This window comes from Pectinophora gossypiella, chromosome 21 (assembly GCF_024362695.1).
Source record: "Pectinophora gossypiella chromosome 21, ilPecGoss1.1, whole genome shotgun sequence".
Lineage (NCBI taxonomy): Eukaryota > Metazoa > Arthropoda > Insecta > Lepidoptera > Gelechiidae > Pectinophora > Pectinophora gossypiella.
Window position 1 is genome coordinate 1,403,935 of NC_065424.1, and position 18,865 is coordinate 1,422,799.

The 18,865-nt window shown below is 38.7% G+C and overlaps 1 protein-coding gene across 2 annotated transcripts; it reads right to left on the reverse strand.

Moving 5' to 3' along the window:
- Positions 1-4,958: 4,958 nt before the first annotated feature.
- Positions 4,959-18,186, reverse strand: LOC126376611 (mannose-1-phosphate guanyltransferase alpha-A). Of its 2 annotated transcripts, none has more exons than XM_050024107.1 (9): positions 17,547-17,730; positions 16,933-17,131; positions 15,230-15,398; positions 13,710-13,918; positions 12,944-13,040; positions 12,400-12,555; positions 7,147-7,267; positions 6,616-6,759; positions 4,959-6,178 (listed from the first exon to the last, which is right to left on the reverse strand). In XM_050024107.1, exons 1-9 carry the CDS (start codon positions 17,581-17,583, stop codon positions 6,078-6,080), a joined length of 1,233 nt encoding a protein of 410 aa, XP_049880064.1. In that variant the 5' UTR covers positions 17,584-17,730; the 3' UTR covers positions 4,959-6,077. The 2 variants fall into 2 exon arrangements, with proteins under 2 accessions (XP_049880064.1, XP_049880063.1); XM_050024106.1 differs by lacking the exon at positions 17,547-17,730 and adding an exon at positions 18,022-18,186 and having other exon boundaries at positions 4,961-6,178.
- Between the last annotated feature and the right edge of the window lie 679 nt (positions 18,187-18,865).

Consider the following 18,865-nt stretch of genomic DNA (forward strand, 5'->3'; position numbering starts at 1 on the left):
TTCTGACGTCAGATTGTCTGGACCGCATTTTTTTCACACAGTTTGAGTGAATATATTTCTTAATGACATAATACTATTTTATACATTGTTTTAAGTTTACGCGGTTATTATCATCGGGAGTCTCTTATCCCTGCTTTAAACGCGGTAAGAACCCGTTATTATGTGTTTTAAAAAAAAAAAACATATGATATAACTATTTTGTCATGTTATTTTTATTTTAGTCATTTTAATAGTGCTTCGGTAATAAACGCATGTGGAATGCAACAAACAATATTATTATAATTATTTTCCTTACGGGACGGAAAAAGACATGGAATACTTAGCTGTTTTTCTGCTTACCCCGGAAGGAAATAGGCGCGCGATTATGTATGTATATATTTTATATGTATGTTTCATCCTGAAAATATCGTAAAACAAGTAGGTACCTATGTTCTCTCGTAAAATAACATCACGCTTGTATCCCCAAAGGGGTAGGCGGAAGAGTAGAGTATAAGTATTTAACTTAGTATGTAAAATTGTGGTTTGCAGTGTATGGTATATGTGAACCTATATTGGTGTAGTAGGTTCTCTTATATTAACCTGATCTTCTATCGTGTAGGTTGTGAGGTGGAATACCAACTCCATCAACCCTGGTGTCAGGGTTACTATTGAGCCCCTGGTCCCTGACATGGCTCATGTAACGACTACTAACTTACATTAGTAAGTAGTAACCGGGACCAACGGCTTAACGTGCCTTCCGAAGCACGGATCATCTTTCTTTCGGACAATCAGGTGATCAGCCTGTAATGTCCTATAACCAAACTAGGGATCACAAAGTGATTTTCGTGATGGGTCCCCATCGGGATTTGAACCCGGGACCTCCGGATCGTGAGCCCAACGCTCAAACCACTGCACCACGGAGGCCGGAGTCTGATAATCTGGAACATAATAATGGTGGATAATATTCATCTTTCGATTTAAATACCAAATTGGCTGATGACTTTGTAGCTCTGTCGACCCCGCTAGGGATAGCAGGTGCGCGTGGTCTGTTTGTCTATTATTTATTGACTACCTACTCCTTTTTCAAACGAACAAGTAGGTGAGTATATTCTTTGTATACATTCGTTCTACATATTGTCTGATTTAACGCGGTAAGAACCCGGTATTACCTATGTTTTTTAATGAGTCTTTGTGTGTTTTCAGTTTCTTAGAAACTTTGAATACCTACTCAGATTGTCTCGTGACTAAATAAGTCTTTTTAAACTGTATTTGTCAAAAATTTGTTCTACATGACAAGACCTTGTAAAGAACATGGTATAAGAATATAGGTATGCTCAATCCTATGACAAGCCATTGCTAGCCATTGATGACGTAAGTGTTACCATTCAATTGGTATCTCCAACATTACAAGGACGTAAATTTTATTATTGAAAATTAAGTGAATTACTTAATAATGTATTTAATTACTATTATTTGTCACATATATAAAAGTCATTAAAACTTCACGTAAATCTTTTACTAAAAGTACAAAATTTCCTTGCAAAGTAATTTAAAAACATTGGATGTGGTAATATATATGGTAATATATATTTTACGAAATGGCAACGCAAGGTCGGATGACGCAGCAGGGCTAGCCTTGAACTGTTAGCTGTCAGTTTTGAGCATACCTGGTCTTCTTATACCATGGTAAAGAAGACGTATTTGTAAAGAGAATATAAATCATACTCGTACCTAACTTAATTTATTATAATTTAATTTTGTAGGAATCCTTACCACACCCTGGACATTTCAGGTTAGGTTAGCGAACCCTGTGAAAAAGGGATAATGCTAGGGAGATGATGATGATATCTATGACTCCAAGGTGTTTTCAGGCGATTTGAGCTTCTGTTCACCCTAATAAGCTTCAATGGCTGACGTTTTAAAAAACCTCAAGCAATTGGAAATAACAACCTGGTTTCCCCGAAAAGTACTTTCGTTTATTCCTCGCCAGTTGGTCGACCATATTGCAGCATGGCTTATATTTATATTTATGTCTAAATTTTAATTTCAATAGTGTTTTTGTTTTGGTAAAATGTTCTCGCGGCGTCCAGTGTAGCGACTCAGTTGGTTATACAGGGGGTGACTGAAAAGCAGCAGCAATGCTGAGGCTCCTCCTTTTCGGCCACAACTGATAATGTGTTACATGTAATTAGGTTTAAGCAATTTTGTAAAATATTTGTGGTTGAATAAACTTCTTTTATTATTATTATCTTTTTAAACTATAGTTTATCTCCTCTTTCGGAGGGTATTTACCAGAGACACGGGTCGGGTTTATTATTATTATTATTTGTATGTCTTTTTCATATCTCGGGCCTATGGAGGCCCGGACTTTTGGAAGGCGTGCGTGGGGCCGAAGCCAACACGTAGAGGCCCCTTAAGACAGTTTAATCTAAATGTGGTGTGACACCAACCGGCGATTATCCCTGTATGCACTATGGGAGTGCACCCAAAGACAATCCCCGGTTCGTGTAGGACTATTGCAGATTATGGGAATAAAGCGAACTGGGCTATTGGGTTGGGGGTTAGTGGACCGGGATACTGGAGCTATGGGAGACTATGGCGCCTGCTCGACCAATGTTGGTAAACATGGATAAATGAGCAGGCGGCGACTCGCCACTCACTGGATGGACCACCTATCTATTATTATGTTTTACATGAAAAAGCTCTAGAAATTCCCGGTTGCCTTTATTATTTCCTAAGTTTATTTTCTTATACTTTGTTTTACGACTTCCAATATTGTATAACTTAAAAAAACATTGCACATTTAACTGGAAGTGAAAACACGTAAAAACTTAGTCTTTATAAAAAAGTAGCGTAAAAAGATAACAAAACATGAGCTGAAAAGGTACTGTTTACCACGAGCCCACAACAGCACTTTGTGATTCAATGTGGTGTAACGATTTGTAAAATAGTTTCTAGGTACTTATTTTGTTAAAGAAAAAAGTGTGCTGACGAAGTGGTATTGAGTTTTAATTTTGTTTGGACGCAAGTGGGTATTCAACCATATTGATTTAAATAAAAATACGTAGGTAAATAGGCAGATAAAATAAGTCAAATTCAAAAATATCTTTATTCAGTAGGTAACATAGTTACATTTTGAATCGTCAATTTTTACATAACGAACGTCTCATCCGCCTAAAACTACTGCAGCTTCTCACAACCTGTATAGCCGGGGAAAAGAAGCTGCAAGAAAAACCTCGACACAGTCCGTAGACGTTCTTTAAAACGTTCTTTAAGTTTATTGTTTATTATTTTTCAAATTAATAAAAGTACTTACCCGTGCAGATTTTATTATGTACCTAAAGGTAACCAAATACTTAAATAAATTAAAACATTTTGCAGGTATAGTCACTGCAGTCATGTGGTTTATCGGCTTATTACTCAAACGGAGAGCGCTGGTTCAAATCCCGGCACTGGACTTGCACCAATTTATTAATTTTACAAGTTATTAACATGGTATTAATTTATCTTAAGTTCAGTTTTCACTAACACAGTTGGCTCGACAATTTCTTTTTCTTGTCGTTTCGATGGCATTCATTTTTTTCAGCTCAGTATTTTGCCACTCGGACAGCATTTTCGGTGGCATTCATCAGCTCCTCTCGCGTACAGGTATCAGGGCACTAACAGGGACTAACACAATTGGCTGGACCATTATAGACGGCGATACGGCTCACCGCAAATCACGATCTAACAGAAAGCTCCGCCAGTGTGGGTACCCAGTTCATCTTGTGGTGGATGGACCTCTGACCCCACTTAGGATATAGTCGAGAGCTCTTTGCTGGTCTGGAATCAGCGTATGATTTTATGCCGTTTGTTCTTGGGACTAAGACCGCTGGCTAGCGCTCTGAACCTCAGTCTCGTTTTAACATAGTAGGAAATTTTGACTGGTGACTAGGGGAGAGGAGCCGTGACTGTGTCCCACGGCAAGTACGGCAACTTTAAAACCAGATAAAATACATTTAAAACACTTTAGCGCACTATGGGTTAAAACTAGAACTGCATTTACAAAAAAGGCACACACCACCATGGTACAATTTACTGCAGAATGTTCACGAAGCGCCACCTATTGACAAGTTTAATTTGCACATTCGGAGACACTTCACAAATATTTACTATTTGAAGACATTTCTAGTGAAATGGAAAACACAATTTGTAGCGCCATCTATTATTCGGTTATTAAACAAAATTTAATACGATCAATTTACATGAACAGCTGCTTTACTTTTTTGGTACTTCTATTTGATAAAAGATGGCGCGATTAAATTTGTGTTAGTGCCATCTCTTATTCCATTTTCGAACTAATGTTTACATTTACATAGTGCTTTTATTAGATGACAGAGGGCGCTATTAAGCGAAAGCGTTTTTTTTCTTATATTTGATAAAAGATGGCGTTATGAAATTATGCAGTTGTCAAACTAAATTTAATACAATTAACATGCATGGCTGCTTTACTTTTTAGTAATTTTATTAAATGGCGACAGTAAATGTTTATTAGCGCCATCTATTGTATCGTTTTAGAACTAAATTTTACAACATTTAAAGCGTTTTTTTCTTCTATTTGATAAAAGATGGCGTCATTAGATTTGTATTACCGCCATCTATTATTCAGTTATAAAACTAAATTTAATACAATTTACATGTACGGCTGCTTTACTTTTTAGTAATTTTATTTGATAATAGATGGCGACAGTACTTACTGACGATGGCGCTAATAAGCATTTGCCATCTATTATTCCGTTTTCGAACTAAATTTTACAACTAATTACCTAGTACTTTTATTCGATGACAGAGGGCGCTATTAAGCGAAAGTAGACCAAAGCTCCAGATAACCTATAACTTCAGATATTTGATTTGTTATTTTCTAGTTTTAACTTTGTAAATATCTTGTCAATACAATGAAATATTTAAAATAAAAAACAAATATGTGCATGATAACTTTAATTCTCAGCACCAGATAATTTAAGGCCTATATACAGATAATTAAGAATACAAAAAAAAAAAATACACTTTGGATACGAATTAATATAGATGAAATGACAATGGGACTGGTAATTTTAACTCACATATTTATAAATGTATGAAATTAAGTTTACGATAAGTACAATCTTATTGAAGTTAAATTACTGGTCATTTTAACTCACATATTTATAAATGTATGAAATTAAGTTTACGATAAGTACAATCTTATTGGAGTTAAATTCAATTCGAAACTGCAAAGAAAACTTTATAAATATAGGTTCAGAGATAACCAATGACGGACTTTCCAAGCTACGTTTCCCAAAAATAATATAGATGGCGCTGTTCAGATAGCGATAATTATTCGGGATACATGATTATACAAAAATATAATGTATCGGCAGAGACTTGTATAAGAATAACTGTTGCTTGATATTTATTTTGATCAGAATAATAATGGGTGGAAGATGTAATTGTGCTTGGGCGTAATAAAAGTCATCGTTTATACCCAAATACAAAGAGAAAAGACGCAAATATCTGTTATCAAATGTTAGAAGGCTAAATGAAGACAAAACTGTACAGCGCCATCTACAGTTTTTCCATTCTTTTGGCATTCAAAAAGCAGCTTCATCATCATCAATTTAAGAGCCACGCTCTTGTCGGTGCAGCATTTTCCATGGTACTTTTTTAGGGAAAAAAAGCAGCTTACGTTAGACAAAATTACATAGCCCTGTTTTTGTCGAATATATTTTGTAGACTTAGACTTATGTATTCGGTAATTATTTTGTAACATAAAATGTCAGTCAAATGCAATTGTAATTATATTTCGTCGCTTCATTCTTTAGATATAATAAATTACCAGGTAGTTTCTTTAACTTGCATGGCGACATTCGCAGGGTTTTAAAGAAAAATCATTAAAAGTTTTCGTTACGATGTCACTAACACCCTGCATACCAACTTTAAAACGAGCTTTAGTTCTTAGGAAAAGAAAATTTTGCTTAAATATTAAGATTACACATAAGTAATTATATAAAATTTTTAAAATATAATTTGGTCTTTGTAAATAGTGCAGTCCATTAGCAATCGTAATGGTTATATGCTAGCTATAATATGATTTCGTGCTTGAAGCTTCTAGTGAGGTGTTTGTGCGGTAGAACTATGGAGTTGAGGAGGATCGTCTCAGCGGGCACTATCACTCCGGCGCCTGCGAAGGTAACGTTCATAATAATATTATTACCTGGAAATTATTATAGGAACAAATTTAAACAATGTTCGGATCTCTTCTTCTATCGTGTGGGTTGTGAGGTGCATTACCAACCCCATCAACCCTTTGGTCCCTTTATAACCATCCGATTGACAACCGTTAATTTTACAATGACTGATAAATCCAGGCGAATAAAATAGGCATCCCGCTGACATGAAACCTGTATAATGTGTGCTGTAAACTTAATTCTGTCGGGTTTTGGCCAATATAAAATTTTGGGAGGGTTTTTTTTTAATTTTTGCCTAAAATTGACGAGGGTTCCATAAATTTTATGTCTGTGCCTTTCCTTCTCAGTGGGTAAGAAAATGACAGGTACAACAAAATAAAATTAAATGATGTGGACTGGAATCAACACCATTGTGTACTGAAATACTAACCAAGTATGGTGATGGAGGGGTTGAGCCGTCCGTCGGTGTTGAAGAGCGGTTGGTTGTCCATCTTAGCGAAGGGCTTGTTCGGGTCAGGGTCGGAGGGTGTGCCTTCGACGCGCGCCCACTCGCCCACGCACGCGTCCTGACCCACTGACAAAACAAAGGACAAACAAAGACTGAACAAAGGTTTTTTTACTTTATAAGGTACATAACGTCGTCTTATAGACAAAACCTCCACATTTATCAAACTTTTCATAGTACATACTATAGATATTTAAAACATAATCAGCACCGTTTGTACACATTAGTTCTTGTTTTTTTTTTTAAATGAAATGTGTCTGAAAATGTGTAGTGTGTGGAAAAAACTTCCACCAACCCACATTGGAGCAGCGTGGTGGAGTATGCTCCATACCCCCTCCGGTTGATTGAGGGAAGGCCTGTGCCCAGCAGTGGGACGTATATAGGCTATTTATGTATGTATGTGTCTAAAAACGCCTCAATGTCTTGTTAAATATATTAAATTGTTTCAGCACTTACCAACAGAGTACATGACTAAAGCATGGTCGTTGATGGTGGCGTTGTTGAGAACAATTGACTCCTTTATCCGGACGCCAGCCTTTATCGACACTCCTGCGCCGATCGACACGTTTGGCCCGATCTGTGAATGTAATCGACATCTTCAAATCTTCATACTTTTGGATGTTGTATATATGCGTCGCACTGTGCAAATGTCGCTTGCGCGTTTCAGGACTGCATTAAACGCTTTGCTCGCCATCTATTGGTTATGGGTGGTACCAGCTCGTCAACTAATTGGGTCCATCTGCCACATACTTATGTAATGAAGTAATTGAATTTATTGTAGTAAATCAGAGTCAGTGACTATAATTTAAAAAAAGTTCTGTGCAACAAACTGTATTTGTTTTGACTCATTGTAACTTGTCAATTGGAGTAGGTACATAAATTTTAAGTATGTTTTTACATTTTGTTACATAACTTTATACTCGGTGGATTCAATCAGTGTTAATTTCACTTCTGTGTCGTGTGGGTTGTGAGGTGGAATACCAGCCTCATCAACCTTCGTGTCACGGTTATTATTGAGCCGCCAAAGGCCCCTGACACGGCTCATGTAACGATTACTCACTTACATCAGTAAGTAGTACCTTAGAGCAACGGCTTAAAGTGCCTTCTGAAGCACGGATCATCTTACTTTCGAACAATCTGGTGATCAGCCTGTAATGTTCTAACCAAACTAGGGATCACAGTGATTTTTATGATATGTTCTTGTTGTGTATTGTTATTGTGTAGGTAGTACTAAAATGATTTATTTACATTCTATCACTGATTCGAGGGTAATTGGTTACTGACTGTGAGCTCACACAATAAACATGTCGAATTCGTAATTTTGAGTATTTATTTATTAAACAACTCAAAGACTTAATATTGGCGACGAGTTAAACAAGAAAATGGCTTTCGCAAGTATCGCGAGTGTAGTTATGCCCGGGAAGTTCGATCCCCACAAAGATAAATGGGAGAACTATAGGGAGCAACTGTTCTTCGCGTTAGAAGCTGCGGGGACATTGGAAAGCGTGCAGAAACGTGCCTTGTTTTTGTCTCAATGTGGTAAAGAAGCATTTGCCTTGATAGTGTCGTTGTTGTCACCCAAAAAGACGAGTGAAGTGTCATTTGAAGAAATAGTTGAAGTTCTTAACAAGTTTTTTGTGCCGACGCCGCATCCAATTTTAGAAACAGAAAAATTTTACAAGAGAAAACAAAAGCCTAATGAGTCCATAACAAGTTTTGTGGCTGCATTACATGATATTAGTTCTCGTTGTCAATTTAAAGATTTGGAGCGGAGAATCGTAGAACAACTTATTCTCGGAGCAAGGGAAGAAAATTTAAAAAGGGAACTGTTAAAAATTAAAATGAAGAACATGACATATGACGAAGTAATACAACAGGCGCTTAATTACGAATCTATTCAACAAAATCAGTTTGAAGGGAATAATATATTGTGGAGAACCCATTGTGATGTCGCCGAAGGTTCAAGTAAAGGCGAGCCGATGGAGGTGAACGCAGTCGGCACCAAGACCAACTCAAGCACGAACAATGTGAGATGTGTGCACTGTGCTAAAAGTCACGAAGGCAAAATATGTAGGTTTCGGAACGCAACCTGCTACAAATGTCATAAAAAAGGACATACGAAAGCAGCCTGTGATCAAGTTGTAAACGTAAACAAACAACAGAAATCACGTGTGAATGCATGTTGTGACTGTCACTCGTCATCGTCTGACAGTGAAAAAGCTAATGAGGACAATTTTGGCGTTCACGAAGTGAGCCGTTCATGGTGGAAGTGACAATTAATGGCGTGCCACTAGTGATGGAGGTGGACTCGGGCTCGGCGCGCTCCATCCTGCCGCACAGCGTCTACAAACAACATGAACGCGAGTTTCCTGAACCATTGTTACCATTTAACAAGAAGTTGGTTACATGGACTAACGATGAGCTGAAAATCAGAGGCGAAACTGTAGTTGACGTGACATATAAACGCAAGAGTAGTAAGCTGCCCCTAATAGTCAGCTGCGGAAAGGGGCCAGCGTTACTAGGACGTGCTTGGTTTGAGGCGCTCGGTATTTCAGTGCAAGGTATTAATTCGGTTGATGAAGAGGAGGCGGATTATTGTAAGCGGTTTCCACAGTTATTCAATAATGAGTTAGATAAGTACAGTGGACCACCAGTACATATTGACTGTAAGGAGGGTGCAACTCCTGTGTTTCTGCGTTCACGACCAGTACCATTTCCGCTGCGGGAAAAAGTGAAGGAGGAGTTGAAAAGGATGATGTCAGATGGCGTAATTACTCCTGTTAACCATTCACGGTGGGCTACACCTCTCAGGATTGTTCTAAAACCAGATGGATCATTGAGATTGTGCAGAGATTACAGGAGTACGGTGAATGCATCATGTTTGACAGACAACTATCCTCTGCCGACAGCGAATGAAGCCTTTTTCTCATTAGCTGGAGGTAAAATATTCACAAAGGTAGATTTAAAACACGCATATAGCCAATTGAAAGTCACTGAAAAGACAGCAGAGCTCCTTACATTAAATACACCATTAGGATTGATGAAGATGAATCGCCTGGCTTATGGTGTGAATGCAGCACCTGGAATATTCCAACGTCTGATGACCTCTTTACTAGCTGGAATTGATGGAGTAGCTTCCTGCTTGATGATGTGGTAATTTGTGGTGGCACAATGGAACAACACAACCAGAGAGTGGAATATGTGCTACAACGGTTAGATGAGGTTGGATTAAAATTAAACAAATCCAAATGTGTATTTGCTGCTAAAAGAATTACCTTTTTAGGGTATGAAATTGATGAAGCAGGGATACACCCATCTAAAGAAAAAGTAAAAGAGATTTCAGAAAAACCAGCACCCAAGAATAAAAGAGAACTGAAAGCTTTTTTGGGGTTATATAATTTTTATGAACGATTCTTGAAGGAAAAAACGGTTGTTTTAGAACCTTTATACAAGCTGTTAAAAGAGAAGATCAAGTGGCATTGGAGCAGAGTTGAGCAGCAAGCCTTTGATATCGCTAAAGCTTTGCTTACTTGTGATATGACACTTGTGCACTATAGTTTAGAAAGAGAATTGTATATGGTATGTGATGCCAGTGAGACAGGGGTCGGTGCCGTTTTAGTGCACAAATTGGAGGATGGTACAGAAAGGCCTGTCTTCATGAGCTCAAGAACTCTACAGCCTCATGAACGTCGGTATGCCCAGATTGATAAAGAGGCCTTGGCAATCATGTTTGGGTTAAAGAAGTTCAGGCAGTATTTAGTGGGTCGAAAATTCGTTATATTTACCGATCACAAGCCTTTACTGGGCATATTTGGGCGGGATAAACCAATTCCGGAGCTGATATCACCCAGAATGCTGAGATGGGCGCTAGCAATGAACACGTTCGATTATAAACTACAATACCGCCCAGGAAAGCAGATGGGAGATGCTGACAGCTTGAGCAGATGGCCTACTCCCTGTACAGAAGGTGAGGAAGAAGAAGCAGATGTTTTTCTATTGGAACAGACTGACTCCCTAGGAGTAACATCAAAGAAAATCGGCAAAGAAACAGATAAAGATCAGATTTTGAAGAAAGTTAAAATGTACTTGTTACATGGATGGCCGAATACGGTAGACACAGAATTAGTGCCGTATCAAAGAAGGAAAGACTGTCTCTCGCTAAGTAAAGACTGTATTTTGTGGTCTAATAGAGTTGTCATTCCAAAGAGTTTGCAGGGGCATGTTCTTAAAAGGCTACACGAAGGACACAGTGGCATAGTGCAAATGAAAATGATAGCTCGAGCATACCTGTGGTACCCTTCTCTAGACACTGATATTGAGAGATTGGCAGCTGATTGTGAGGCATGTCAAACGAATAGGAATAACCCACCAGCTACTGAACACAGTTGGCCAGTAGTGACAAAGCCATGGTCAAGACTTCACGTGGACTTCATGGGTCCATTCATGGGCAAGACATTTTTTGTGCTAGTAGATGGTTATAGCAAGTGGCCTGTAGTGAAAATGATGACATCTATGTCAAGCAAAGCTGTAATTGAAGTTCTTAGGGAAATATTTGCTGATTATGGGTTACCTGACACCATTGTATCGGATAATGGCCTAGCATTTACCTCTACTGAATTTAAGGAATTTATGCAAACTAATTTTATAAGACACATTACTGGAGCACCATATCATCCATCCACTAATGGTCAAGCCGAAGGGACGATACAGACCATTAAATTAAAACTGAAGAAACAATCTGATATGCCTTGGTCAGAGCGAGTAGCGAAAATGCTATTTCATATGCGAACTGCACCAAGCACAGTGACGGGTAAGACTCCGGCTGAAATGCTTAATGGGCGGAAGTTCCGAACAGCTGTCACAGCACTTCATCCGGAATTGGATACAAGTAATTATGATACAGATTTAGACAAGAGGAATGATAGAACAGCTGAGAGGGAAGGAGATGAGATGAAAAAGAAAAGTTTTAAAGTTGGTGATCATGTGTTATTCAGACTGTACAATATGAACATGAAATGGCAGCGTGGGTTGATAACAGCTGAGCTGGCCCCAGCCTTGTATCGACGCCACGTTGACCAGCTCCTCAAGACCAGACCTCCTGCAGAGCCTGCAGGCAGTTGTCAGGATTATGATCAAGAAGAGATAATCGTACCACCACCAGAAGAATGGGCAGAGATAATTGGTGTTTAAAAAAATAGTGTAAAATAGTGTTGTATGTTAATTTGTTTGGTTAAATGATTAGGTAAGGGTAAGAGAACTATTATTGTATCTTGGAGTTAATTATAACTTAAGGGGAAGGTGTTGTGTATTGTTATTTTGTAGGTAGTACTAAAATGATTTATTTACATTCTATCACTGATTCGAGGGTAATTGGTTACTGACTGTGAGCTCACACAATAAACATGTCGAATTCGTAATTTTGAGTATTTATTTATTAAACAACTCAAAGACTTAATAGTTCTCATCGGGATTCGAACCTGGGGCCTTCGAGAGCCCAACGCTCAAACACTGGACCACGGAGGTTGTTACTTTCTTTTTACTTATTGGTGCAGTGTACAGTCATTAGCAATATAATGTACCCACTTTAGGACTCTGTCGCACTAACATATTTGACAGTTAGTGAGACTTATAGTTCAATTTGTTAAAAAAGTTAATGTGACATGGTACCAAAATGTATATATACATATTAATGCTCGTGACCGTACTGACCACAGCGGTGGGGTCTACAGTGGCGGTGGGGTGCAGGAACACGTCGGGAAGCACGTGGCAGCTGGCGGGTGGCGGCGGCCGCGTCAGCTCCAGGTAGTGTCTGTTAGCGTAGATCGCCGAGCCCGCCGTCTTCACTTGAGACCACCAGTTCGTTACCTGAACGTGACAAGTAACATTTCAACTAGAGAATGCAATCCCGACCTCGAGAGATCTCGTCAAATTTTTCGGGATCAATCCCGAAGAGCCATTCGAGATTGACGGGATCGGGCGAATCTCCTTAAGTTACACTTTTTGTTTTGATTATGCTGATTTTCAAAGAAAACTTAATTATTTAGTTAATAATATTGAAGAATATAATATATTAGGTATTGATTTTTGTTTTCTTTCAAAAATATTTTGTTTTAATTAACCTCACTATCACAAACAAGCAGTTTTCATCGGTTACTGCCATCCTAAATTTACATTTTATGAACTAGACTGAGCCCAGCAGTGGGCTTCAAACTTGTAACTCCAACTTGTATCTTAGGAGGATTGACTCAAATACCTGTAAAGCATACAGTTTGTTGGTCCCGGCGAGCGGCGACAATACATCTTGCTCCCAGGACAGGTACCCCGGGTGCGCGCTGTTCTGTCCGTTGCCACTGCGCACAAGAAAAAATGTTGTCTACGAGAAATCGAGATACTGGCCCCGATTTCCTAATTTTATTTTAAGTTATACTCGTCATTTTCTTACTTGAACGAAAAACAAAGGGACGGATGATTGACAACTGTTAATTTTGAAATGAATATCCCGGGCGAATGAAACAGGCATCTCGCTGATAGATATGCAAACCGTTTAACGTATGCTGTCAACTTAATTCTGTCGGGTTTTCGGCCAATATAACATTTTGAACATGAATAATAAATAATAATTATTATTTTATTTAATAATAATTTAGTATTTTTTTTCTGCCTAAAATTGACGTGTGGAGTAGGTGGCAGCAGTGTTGAGTGTTTCTAAATTGTGAGTTCTGCTAAAATTAGTAATAAATTGCTATAAAAATGTGGTGCAACGTGGAGTGTATCCCATCTGAAGGATGAGTTACGAAAATGGAAAGCCATCAGTTGGAAAAAGGCAGTTTCCAAGGGTGGAAATTTTCTTCTTTGCGATCTTTAGGGAATAAATACAATACTATGATTTTTGCAGGTAAACGCTGCGCAAATGGTTATAGTGTACTCAAATAGTACGGGAAACTGTCAAAAAGAACTCAGTTGCGACATCTGTTGGGAGATATAGGTAGTTTTTATCCTCGTTCTAAAACTCAAGCTACCTGTAGAAGGAGTCCTGCTTCTTCTGTGCGGCGTCGGCCATAGTGTTGAAGACTGCTGGCGAGCACACATACACCCCGCAGTTGATCAACGTCGACACATAGCTGCCTGGCTTCTCCACGTAGTGTGTCACCGCTGAGGTGGTGTCCCGAACCATGCACCCATAGTGCACAGACTGCTGGCGGGTCGCTTCGGTACCCATTATTGTTACCTGTGGATTTCATCACGTGGAAGATACCAGTATTTTTTTTTACCTGCCTTATTGTACGTAGATTTGTGCAGATCGCACTAACTAGTTGGCCGGACAAATGGGGAGCGCTGAAGGCTCTCACCCGGTACAACGTTTAAGACAACAGGTCTGGGGATGCCCAGTTGGGCGCGAACCTGGGCTTAGGGCGTCGTCTGAGAGGAAAAATATTTGAACGAATTAATCGACCCTAGTGGGTCAATAGCGATAAGCGCTGATTGAGGGAAATCGTCGACCACGCCGGCGGAGTGGGTATCGGGGAACCTTACCAGTAACAGTTATAATCGCAAGATGATCGCAATATGAACTAATTAGCCACGGCCCACGACTCCGGATCGTGAGTCCAACGCTCAACAACAGGACCACAGAGACCGCGGGTTCGAATCCCGTTGGGAACATATCACAAAAATCACTTTGTGATCCCTAGTTTGGTTAGGACATTACAGGCTGATCACCTGATCGTCCGAAAGTAAGATGATTCGTGCCTCGGAAGGCACATTAAGCCGTTGGTCCCGGTTACTAATTACTGATGTAAGTGAGTAATCGTTACATGAGCCACGTTAGGAGCCTTTGGCGGCTCGCGAACCCTGACACCAGTACTGAGGCTGGTATTCCACCTCACAACTCACACGATAAGAAGAAGCCACGCCTCACTGATTTTTTTGTTAGACCAACGTGATAGGTGGTGAGCCGTATCGCCGAAACTTATTTATGCTCTTATGTACATACATATATCCATAAAATCACGCGTAATTCCTTTTGGGATAGGCAGAGACCACGGAGTTTCACTTACTACTTACTAACTTTTTTATTTTATTTTTTATTTTGTTAGTTAGGTACACAAACAAATGATAAACAACAGAATTACAGTATACAAAGTAAAGGGGGGTTAAAATGGCCACATCGAAGCAATTCATCTCAGAAAGCAATAATGCAATTTGACATTTGCGCATATAAAAGTAAGTGCGCAATGCAAACAAATGTCAAATTGCAATATTGCTTTCTTAGACGAATTGCTTCGATGTGGCCATTTTAACCTCCCAGATCTAAACTGTATAACTATATAGTGACAAACAACTATTTCAAGAAGTAAGTAAAGAAGAAGTAAAGTATGAAACACAATTTCCGAGATCACAAAAATGGATGGACACAGGAAAAAGAGAAAGAAAAGATTACTAAGTAGATAATTATTCGACTTTTCACTTTATGTATAGACTATTTGAAATTATCATACAACTGTCAATACATTATATCAAATAACAATATTCGACTTACCAAAGCAGTAGGCCTCTCCTCGTGGAAAGTCCAGAGCTCTTTGAGAGGGAAGTCTGCGCACACGTCTCCATTGAGCAGGAAGAACGCTGTGGGGTTCCCGGCGCGGACCTGGTCTCTGAAGTGGTACAGCCCACCCCCCGTGCCCAGGGGCGTGAACTCTTGCAGGTACCTGAAGTATAGAATAAGGAATATTACTACGTATAGGACGGCAACTCTCCGCTCCCCACCAGCGGCTGAGCTAGGTTTACCTCGACCCCCCTTGAACACAGACTTGAATCGTGAAGGCTGCGCGCGGACCGTTTTTTTAATTTTTTTCATCATCGTCATCAGCCCATTAACGTCCCCACTGCTGGGGCACGGGCCTACCCTATGGATGGATAGGGAGATCGGGCCTTAAACCATCACGGTTATTAACGACTGCTAATGCAGCCGGGACCAACGGCTTAACGTGCCTTCCGAAGCACGGAGGAGCTTGAGATGAAACCTTTTTTTTGTGGTCACCCATCCTATGACCGGCCTTTGCGGTGCTTAACTTCAACAATCGCAGACCGAGCGCGTTTACCGCTGCGCCACCGAGCTGCTCACGCTATTTTATTTTTAAATCATGTTCGAATTTTGAAACTGGACGCAGATGTTCTTTCGTCTGATTCAAATATTCGATCTCATAGTAATTGCCCGCGCTGGGTACGCCTGCGCGGCGCAGATATATATTAATTTTCCATGGAGATTGTTCATCAAAACATGCTAATAATTTGCAATAAAATTGAATCTAGGCTAAGTGCTTAATGTAAAATAATGTGGATGCAATTAATTAGTTCAGTGATTTTTTATGTCAAGTGTAAAGCCTATTTTAATTGTGAACCTTATTAATTGTCACAAATTTCTTGTTTGTGATTTGTGTGGTAAATAAATAAATAAATATAAACTGATTATTATGAAAGCATCTTTCGTAAGTAGTACTACCTACCTAAGTAAGCAATAGCAGTTAAATTAGGTATTGTAATTGGCAGCCCTCAGACGTCACACACACAGTTGCACGTGTTGATAATATCAATGTGTAGTGTTTTTGTTGCTTGTATGAAGTGTCCGGGGTGTGTCTGAAGTAAACTAAAGAGCAAACAAGTAGGTAGCATTTAATGTCTTGTCTCTATTATTATTATTGCGTATGGCAGACATATCATTTATCCAGCTTAAGATCCCCTAGCCAAGTCTCTGCCGCATCTGTCACACAATGCAGCTTGGCTATGCCACCTGGGAACCAGTGTAGAGGGCACTTTTTCACTATGTGAGACAGGATTTGATCCGGGTGACCATATTCATTCATTCTTGTCTCTATTACATGCACATAGACGTGAAGGGCAAGGTTTTATGTCTATAATGAGACGTCATAGCAATTATGGTGTAAACATAATTATGACCTAAATATTGTTATAATAAAGCCGCTGTCACCTCCTATGTTGCTGTGCCCTTGCAGGGCGTCACATGTACCCAATACCATGTAACACCTTAACTACATGTGACTTTGCAATCTTCCTCTATCGTGTGGGTTGTGAGGTGGAGTACCTTTGCAATGAAGAAATGAAAATGAAATATGAATACGAAAATCTAATGCACCAAACTTCCAAGAACATGTTTTTACTGTTAAATTATACATTTATTTGTTATAAAAAGAAATGGCCAATAAATTTAATATCATTACATACCGAATAATGACGTGGTATTCTTTCTGCATGTCACTAACAAACTGAGCCATGTGCGTGGTCGGATAGGAGCCGATGATCAGGATCTCCCGGCACTCCGTCAACTTGGCACAGGCTGCGATGTGGTGCTGGATGAGAGGCTTGCCTGCTATGGGGAACAGGGGCTTCGGAGTGTCCAGGGAGAGGGGCCGGAAACGGGTGCCTGGGAAGTGATAACAATAAACACTTTTTTATTTTTAAATTTACAAAACATTTACAGGAGTGAGGTATTCTAAGGTAGGCAAAGGCAACCTTATCACTAAAGCAATTCTCTCTTCTCTCTTCCGGACAATCTAAGCAAGAAATAAGTTGTTTTTTCTTTAATGTATCCTGCTCTATACAGTAAATCTGTCATGATTATGGACATTTAGCAGCTTCTTTGTGTAATTTTTTCTGTGTTTAGTGTTTTTAGCTGTGAAAAATGGTTTACTTTTCTGCTGGAAATCAACTGGGACGCAAGTGAAATTTAAACATAACAAATAGCTTAGACATCAATGCTGGCAAACAATTTTAGCTTATCTATTAATATCAGCTTAGTAGATAAACCAATATTGATGTCAAGTGTCTATTTGACCCACTGGCTGCTCCTCGATGAACCGGTGGGGTATGAAGCATACTCCACTATACTGTTTCACTGCAGGTTGGCAGTTTCTTTATAGTATGAGTCAGGTGAACTGTCTATCAAGTTACTTAGTAGAACTTAGGTATTATCATCTGTATACTTTGTAATTATTGTTTATTAAGTAGCAACAAGTCTATTCTATAACAATTTTTGGCTCATTTTATTCTTATAAATATTATAGACCTGGGTTTATGTACTTCTAGTATTCTAATATAGTAACACTCCATCTGAAACGTAAGATCTGAGTAAACATAACCTAAAATTTCAAGCCTTCCATATGTGGTAAGTACCACGTACACTAATTTCTTAAAAGCGTAATATTGTAGCAAGTACATCATTATCTTTATAGTTATAATTTTATGTACCACTTAGGAATAATTTACACAATATTAACGATAAAACCGGTGACGTAAACACTAAAAAATAAATACCTTTTTGGGGCCCGCCAATGAGGATTACAGCCTTCAGCATATTGTTAACACGTATTTAAAACTATTTAGCACTTAAATATGAATTAATCTCGTATATTACTCCCCTATTTTCTTTTATTTGGCTAATTGTTTACAGTACTGTGACAATAACACGTCAGTCAGCGCATAAACTGTCAATGTCAAACAATTCGTTCAAAAATTTGAGTTTTTGAACGAATCGTTCTTCGTTCAATAACTTTGATTTCGTTACGCGCGAAGTTTGAATGATAAATCTGTCTAACGTTAAAAAAACTATTTTTGTAATATTATACGTTTTAAATAAAACTTGTCGCACGATGTTCCTATTTTTATTCCATCTACGTTATTTATTTTATTAAATGACGATGTTCTATTATTTACTATACAGGGTGTTAGTGACATCGTAACGAAAACTTTGAGGGGTGGTTCAGGCCATGATTCTGAGTTGATATCAAGTAGAAATTTCCGTCGCAAAAGTATGGATTGGAAAATAATTAAAAAGAAAAGAAAAATTTTCATGAATTTTTTGACACGAAATTCCACTTGATATCAACTCAGAATCATGGTCTGAACCATCCCCCTCAGTATTCGTTACGGTGTCACTAACACCCATACCTACTTGTATGGCTACCGTATGTACTTGTGTGGGGTGTAAGTGACATCGTAACGAATACTGAGGGGGATGATTCAGCTGATTATTCTGAGTTAATGTCAAGTGGAATTTTCCATCGCAAAAGTATAGAAATGAAAATAATTTTAAAAAACTAAAAAAAAACATGAATTTTGCGACGGAAAAATCCACTTGATATCGACTCAGAATCATGGT

Coding starts and splice junctions, on each gene's coding strand:
- LOC126376611 (XM_050024106.1), bottom strand. CDS start 18,061: ATGCTGAAGGCTGTAATCCTCATTGGCGGGCCCCAAAAAG. Junction 12,556..12,943: donor ACAAACTGTATGCTTTACAG/GTATTTGAGTCA, acceptor TGTCACGTTCAG/GTAACGAACTGGTGGTCTCA. Junction 7,268..12,399: donor CTGTAGACCCCACCGCTGTG/GTCAGTACGGTC, acceptor TTACATTCACAG/ATCGGGCCAAACGTGTCGAT.